At 45.4% G+C, this 7,837-nt stretch overlaps 1 protein-coding gene across 1 annotated transcript; it reads left to right on the top strand.

Annotated features, from left to right (window-relative positions):
- Nucleotides 1–4,381: 4,381 nt before the first annotated feature.
- Nucleotides 4,382–5,314, top strand: LOC115077675 (putative olfactory receptor 2B8). The gene has a single exon (XM_029579968.1). The coding sequence runs from the start codon at nucleotides 4,382–4,384 to the stop codon at nucleotides 5,312–5,314; it is 933 nt and encodes a 310-aa protein (XP_029435828.1).
- The last annotated feature ends 2,523 nt before the right edge of the window (nucleotides 5,315–7,837 follow it).

The raw sequence follows: 7,837 nt of genomic DNA, 5'->3' as shown, positions 1-7,837 counted from the left end.
TATTGAAAAACACCGGTCCAAGTACAGATCCCTGAGGCACTCCACTGTTTACCCTTTTCCACTGATACAGTTTGTATCGTAGAAGTCAGTAGAGGTACTCACAAGCGATGGTTCCAGGAGAGAGAGACCAAGAAGCAAGTCAGGCAGGAAGGCCCTCCGAGGAGCGAGTACTCAGAGCATCACACACCAAGACCAGAGTCAGGAACAGGAAGTCCTAGAAGAGGTGGATTCAGCAATGAAGCAACTCCTTGCTAACTCGTAGAAGGCACGGTCCGGTCAGCTTAAGAACAACAGTGGGTTGAAGTCATTGGGAGGGGATGCCCCTGAGGTTCCCGCCATAACGTGTAAAAAGGAGGCCCTTGTGCCCATGCATGCACACGCCTATGTAATTCCAGAACCAAGATGGTGGTCGACAGCGCCCACCCTGTCCCGGGAACACCGGAGAGGTTGTGGGGGTTAACAGAGGCCACCACTCTTCCCAGAATTGACAGTGCAGGGAAAAAGGAGGTGAGGATGAGTGGACGCAGCCGACTGTGATCAACAGGTGCAACACGCTTAAAACCATGAAAAGAAAACTGATTCAACAATCTTCAGCTGGACCATAAAAATGTTACCTAATGACACCTGAACTCTCTAATCCTGTCAGTCTCATGCAGTTCTGTATCTCAGAGGTTCGCAACCTGTCCCCGAGGATCCCCAGCCTGTCAGGTCTTTTGGATATCCACAATGAATATGCATCACATAAAATTTGCATGTGATGGAAGAGGGTATGCAAATTTTATCTGACTGACTGGGGGTCCTCCAGGACAGGTTTGGGAATCACTGCTCTATCCTATAGAGGAACATTTTATACTAACTACTATTTATTGGCTCTTCTACAACAAATTCTATTCTCTTCCACATTGCCAGCGAACTTTGATTATGGCTTTATGTTTTACAATTGATAAAGAGCCATCAGTGTGCAGACAGAGAATACTGCAGGAAAACCGTATAAGATATACAACTTATAAACTTATATAGAGCGTGGCAGGACCCTGACCAAAAGAGCTGAAAGTCTGCAAGAAAGCTTGATATGACAGACAAGATCCATGAAGGATGCGGTACAGAGCGGGGAAGAGACTGTGAGGGCTGCAACAGCTGGAGGGGAGGAGGTGAGAGGAGATCTCAGGCAAAGAAGCTCAAAAGTGCTCTTGGGATGGGAATTGGTGAGTGAGAGACAGGCAGGGAGGGGTCTTTGTAAAGGAAATGAATTTATGAACCCCAAGTGTTGACCATTGATCAGTGCAAGTGAAGGTGAGATCAGACTTTCTCTAAACTTCTCTAATACTAACAGGAGATTCCCTCACCAGAGCTGGAGCAGAGCAGGATGAGAGACCCAAAACTTATTCCCCCTAAGGATCAATCACTTCTAAACTTTCCAGGTAACTCAGGCACAGAGCAGAAAACTTTCCTTAATTATTTTTGAGACTTTTTAATTTCCCAGATGCATAGATCACAGTTCTCTCTCCACGTCCCTTTCATAAAGCATTTAAGACACCCGAGTTGCCCCTCACCTGATCCACAGTGGAGGAGAGGAGGCTGCGCTGCAGGACAGGTAAGGAGAAACCCAGATATCCTGTAACATGTGACTTTAATGCCTTCTGTGAGCTGCGTTCTCTCATCAGACACAATTTACAGTTTTATTCAGAAGCTACCACCCAGCTCAGACCCTCAAAAGCAAGAGTAGCAGAGATAGGTCACCCTGATGTCCTTTTAATTTAATTTCTGATTTTGTGATTGGACAGTGATTTAAAAGTGGATTACAATAAGGATAGCAGAGTTGCTGAGAGCAGATTACACTAGAGTTGGCAGATGATTTCAGAGGTTGAGAGGTTGCATGTATAGACCTTAAAAGGCAAGGGGTATCTATACATGTCCGTAGGGTAGGACACATAGGGATGATAGCCATAGATTTCTTTCTGCTTGGGTGACCTATGGGTCAGGTCTGGAAGGTTTGAATCCTTGCTGGTTGTTTTCAGTGGGTGATGAAATGTTGCGCTGTTAAGTAGTCATTAGTGGCTGGCAAGGCTGAGGTAGGGAGAGAGTTCCAGAAGTCGAGAGCAGCTCCACTGAAGGTTTTGTAACTGGCTTTTCCCTATAAATATAATTTTTTCACAGGAAATATAAAACATGTTTATTTTGCTTAAATCTGCAAACCATGATAAAGGTGAGCCACAGAGATCTGATGTGCTAGAGGTAGAATGGAACCTCATTGAGGGAAAGGGACACAAATGAATATGATTGAGGTAGAAATATGTAACTGAATTTCCAGATAAAATAGAATATCAAACCACTGATAATGGATTCACTGATCTTGTCTTGGAATTGTGAAATTGGAACCAAAAAAACATCTGAGTTGTAACCCTTGGCTCTGACCCTTGTGGGACACTGGAGGATTCACTTTATCTCCCAGTACCTCCAATGACTCTGTGTGTGTGTGGCTTCAGGGGAGTCACTTTATCTCCTTGTGCCTTCCTTCTATTCTCTGTCTCTGTCACTGACTCTGTGTGTGTGACTTCTGGGGAGTCACTTTATCTCCCTGTGCCTTCTTTCTAATCTCTGTCTCTGTTACTGACTCTGTGTGTGACTTCAGGGGAGTCACTTTATCTCCCTGTGCCTTCTTTCTAATCTCTGTCTCTGTTACTGACTCTGTGTGTGACTTCAGGGGAGTCACTTTATCTCCCTGTCCCTTCTTTCTAATCTCTGTCTCTGTCACCGACTCTGTGTGTGTAACTTCAGCTGAGTCACTTTATCTCTCTGTGTCTCAGCTCTAATTCCTGGCTGTCATTGACTCTGTGTGTGAGATTTCAGGGGAGTCACTTTATCTGCCTGTGCTTCCATTCTAATCTCTGGCTCTGTGTGTGTGACTTCAGCTGAGTAACTTTATCTCGGTGTGTCTCAGCTCTGATCCCCGGCTCTGTCACTGACTCTGTGTGTGTGACTTCAGGGGAGTCACTTTGTCTGCCTGTGCCTCCATTCTAATCTCTGGCTATATGTGTGTGACTTCAGGGGTAATCACTTTATCTCTCTGTGTATCAGCTCTAATCCCCTGCTCTGTCACTGACTCTGTGTGTGTGACTTCAGGGGTAATCACTTTATCTCTCTATGTATCAGCTCTAATCCCCTGCTCTGTCACTGACTCTGTGTGTGACTTCAGGGAATTCACTTTATCTCCCTGTGCCTTCTTTCTAATCTCTGTCTCTTTCACTGACTCTATGTGTGTGACTTCAGGGGAGTCACTTTATCTCCCTGTACCTCAGCTCTAATCCCCGGCTCTTTCACTGACTCTATGTGTGTGACTTCAGGGGATTCACTTTATCTCCCTGTGCCTTCTTTCTAATCTCTGTCTCTGTCACTGACTCTGTGTGTGACTTCAGGGGATTCACTTTATCTCCCTGTGCCTCATTTCTAATCCCCGGCTCTGTCACTGACTCTGTGTGTGTGACTTCAGGGGAGTCACTTTATCTCCCTGTGCCTCATTTCTAATCCCCGGCTCTGTCACTGACTCTGTGTGTGTGACTTCAGGGGAGTCACTTTATCTCCCTGTACCTCAGCTCTAATAACCGGCTCTGTCACTGACTCTGTGAGTGTGGCTTCAGGGGAGTCACTTTATCTCCCCATACCTCATCTCTAATCACTGGCTCTGTCACTGACTCTGTGTGTGTGACTTCAGGGGAGTCACTTTATCTCCCTGTGCATCAGCTCTAATTCCCAGCTCTGTCACTGATTTCCTGTCACTAATTTTTAGACCCCTTTCTTTCAATGGTGAACTGAACATGCAAAAGCATTTTTAATATATTAAATCAAGTTTTTACTTTCTTTGTCAAATTCAATATTTGAACTTTATATGATAAAGGATGTGGTGTCAATTATGCATGCACTGATTAAATATGCATTAATTACTGCAATGCACTATATGTCAGCCTGACAAAATACAATTAAGTAGATTTTAGCTTATCACAAATACCGCAGTAAGGCTACTTTTAAGCCTTCGCGCCAAAGATCATATCTGTTCAGCTCTGGAATCACTGCGTTGGCTTCTGTTAGCCATGAGAATTCAATTTAAGACACTCTCCGTGGTTTTAAGACATTATTTTATCAAAAACCTATTGGATTATTTAATTACTCCAGAGATATAGTCTGGGTAGAGTGCTCTGCTTATCCCTTCAGTGAAAGATGCTGGATTGCTTGGAACCAGATCGAAAGCCTTTTCTTGCATCAGACCCGTATTAGAGAATATAATCCCTAAAAGAACTATCAGGCCGATACAGAACGGTGTGCTCATCTGTACTTAGGATACACATCAGTTCTCATTTCTTCTTGCACCCCCAGGAGAAGAGAGATGAACCCAAGGGAAGCAAAAAACATGACGATGGTGACAGAATTCATTATTCTGGGACTTTCTGATAATCCCCAGCTGCAGGTTCCTCTCTTCCTGGTCTTCCTGCTCATCTACCTGATCACCCTGCTGGGGAACCTTGTGATTATCACAGTGACCTGTGCTGACCCCCGCCTGCACACCCCCATGTACTTCTTCCTCAGGAACCTGTCACTCACTGACATCTGTTACACCTCCACCATCACCCCCAAACTGATTGTGATCTTCATCTCTGGGGATAAGACCATTTCCTATGTTGGGTGCATGGTGCAGCTTTATTTCTCCATAGGCTTAGGTAGCATTGAGGCTCTCCTTCTTACTGTTATGGCTTATGACCGCTATGCTGCAGTCTGTGATCCCTTGCACTATTTCCTCATTATGAATCAGAGAGTCTGCGTCCTGCTGGTTGCTGCTTCCTGGGTCATTGGCTTTCTACCGGCTGAGACAATTACAGTTTCTGTCACCCGCCTTTCTTTCTGTGCCTCTAATGCGGTTGATCATTTCTTCTGTGATCTCTTGCCACTGCTAAAGCTTTCCTGCACTGACACGGCCACTACACAAAGCTTAGTGTTTGTTGCAACTGCACTGATGGCAGGCCCTGCCTTTCTTGTGATTCTTACATCTTATACCTACATCATCTCAGCCATCCTGAGGATCCGCTCTGCAGAGGGGAAGCGTAAAGCTTTCTCCACCTGCTCCTCTCACCTCACTGTTGTCTCCGTGTATTATTTGTCAGCGTTTTGTATGTACGTGAGACCCACATCAACATACTCCCAGGAGCAGGGTAAAATCTTGTCCGTGCTGTACTCGACCATCACCCCCATGCTGAACCCCCTCATTTACAGTCTGAGGAATAAGGAGGTAAAAAACGCAGTGAGGAAAGTCATAGGAAAGTAGCTTGTGAGAGCAGGTGATAAATCACAGAAGGTCATTGTAGGTAGGAGATAGGGTCAGATTTACGGTTTTGCCTCCTCTAGGGACTTTTAGTGCTTTCATCCCCCACCTCCTGTAAGGGACTGTTACAGGATAGCAGAGGGATTTTCTCTGCTGAATGAGATTCAGCAGAGCTGGACGACAACTAATCTTAGCGAGCCTGTTGCCCCTAAATGTTTGTTGCCCTAGACACAGGCATAATGTGTGCCTACTGACAAATCCAGGGCTGCTTGGTGATCTCAATTTTTAGTAGGTTACGAGATGATTCTTCCTTTGAAAAAGAGGACGAAGGTCCATGATTTGATCCCTAGACTGGAGTTTTCACTCTCCAGCTCAGTTGGGGCTGTGGCAATGGCAGAAGCAGGAGTCACAGCCCCCTGGGTGGGAGTGAGGGTGGGGGGAGCAGTTGATGTCACTCAGTGATAGGATTCAGGGCTCATGATTTAAAGGTTCTGAATGGCGCCCTGAGGTTTGGCTCACTGCAATGATCAGACGATGTACGCTGAAGATGAAGAGAGATGTTATGAATGAGGGGAAAAGTCCCTGCATAGTTGAAAATGAAGGCTCATAAAGCATTATCCCAGTTCTAATTCTGACTGAGCCAGAAGCACAAAGGAGGCGGAGGAAACTGCCGTGTGAACTCCCCAACCTAAAAAAGCTCTCCCGTGCTCATTCTGAACAAATGTTAGAGAGCTGACAGAAGAAAAATGTTAGTTTTTGTTGCAACTGCATTGATGGCAGAAGGGGGATGTACTGGACTGGACCCAGATCTCATTCTCTGGGTCCGGTCCAGTACATCCCCCTTCGTATTCTCCGGCCTGTACACACTCAATTATAGCATCAGTAATGCAAATTTTACAGCACTGTGACATCACCACTTTGACACACAGTGTCATGTGACATCACTGCTGAGGGATACGGGCAAATATGATTGAAATTCTGCTTAGCATGACATCATTGCTGTAAGACACAGCCCTATATGATATCACCACTGTGTGATCCAACCCATGCATGACATCAGAGGAGTGAGATACAGCCCAGCATGACATTACAACTGTGAGATTCAGCCCAACATGGCTACTGCTGTGATACTCAGCCCCTGTGACAAAGGCTATGGGCGCCATGACGAAACCGGCACCGAGGGTGTGAGTGCAGGGGATGGTTCCCGGACCCCCCGCTGGACCACCAGGGAGTTTTGGTAAGTCTTGGGGGGGGGGGGTTCAGGAGGGTGGGGGTTTGTTTAAAGTTTTATTTAGGTGGCCGTATAATTCGGGGAAGATTCGTGTATTCGGGGGGAATCGCGATACGTTTCGCTTCCCCACGAATACTACGAATAGTGCAATATACGTTGCGGATCGCCAATATGGTGAAAACGAATGCACACCCCTACAAATCTCTACTTAACGCTTATAGGATCGCCATCCTCAGAATGAAGAAAGATTTCTTCGCTAAGAAAATCCACCATTTCATCTTCGATTCGAAAGCCCTCTTCACATATGTCTCTGCGTTCACCAAACCATCTCCCCCCATCATTCCGGATGACCTAGCACTCAACAAAGCCACAGAACTTGCAAAATACTTTGAGAAAAAAATCACTAACCTAGCCACCTTGTTCTCCACTCCCTTTGCAAAACGCCTCCTCTCGCCCTCTCCTCCTCGCCACAACAAAATTCAATGCTCGAAGCCTTCAAACCAACATCTTCTCTGAAGATACAAAGTATCCTCAAAAAACTGAAACCAGCTTCGCATCCTTCAGACACAATACCACCCAACCTTTTTTTCAACATCCCAAACACCATTTCAAAGCCAATCTCAGAAATCATTAACCTCTCCTTAACTCAAGGCCTAGTGCCAGACCAACTAAAGCTCGCCATTCTCAAACCTATTCTAAAAAAACCTAACTTGTCTCCTACGGATCCAGCCAACTTCCGCCCAATAGCTAACCTTCCCATAATTGCAAAAATCATGGAAAAAATAGTTAACAAACAGCTCTCAGAATACCTCGAGGAACATAACATTCTCTCCCCCTCTCAATATGGATTTCGTAAAACTTTAAGCACAGAAACACTTCTTATATCTCTAGCAGACACCATCCTTATAAACATGGAAAAAGGACAAACCTACCTACTGGTGCTCCTCGATCTATCTGCCGCTTTTGATATGGTGAACCATGCTATCCTCCTAGAACGACTAACAGACATAGGTATCAAGGGACCTGCTCTTAGTTGGTTCAGATCCTTCCTGTCCAACAGATGCTTTAAAGTTAGGATTAACAATAAAGAATCTCCCCCCATCTGCTCCAACCTAGGTGTCCCCCAAGGATCTTCCCTCTCACCTACACTCTTCAACATCTACCTTCTACCTCTCTGCCACCTACTTACAAAGCTAAAGCTATCCCGCTATCTGTACGTGGATGACATCCAAATACTCATCCCGATCACAGAATCTCTACAAAAAACTCTTAACCACTGGAACAACTACCTTCAA

Source organism: Rhinatrema bivittatum, chromosome 16 (assembly GCF_901001135.1).
Source record: "Rhinatrema bivittatum chromosome 16, aRhiBiv1.1, whole genome shotgun sequence".
NCBI classification, from domain to species: domain Eukaryota; kingdom Metazoa; phylum Chordata; class Amphibia; order Gymnophiona; family Rhinatrematidae; genus Rhinatrema; species Rhinatrema bivittatum.
Note: the sequence above shows the minus strand (reverse complement) of the source record. Positions and strands in the feature narration are given on the sequence as shown.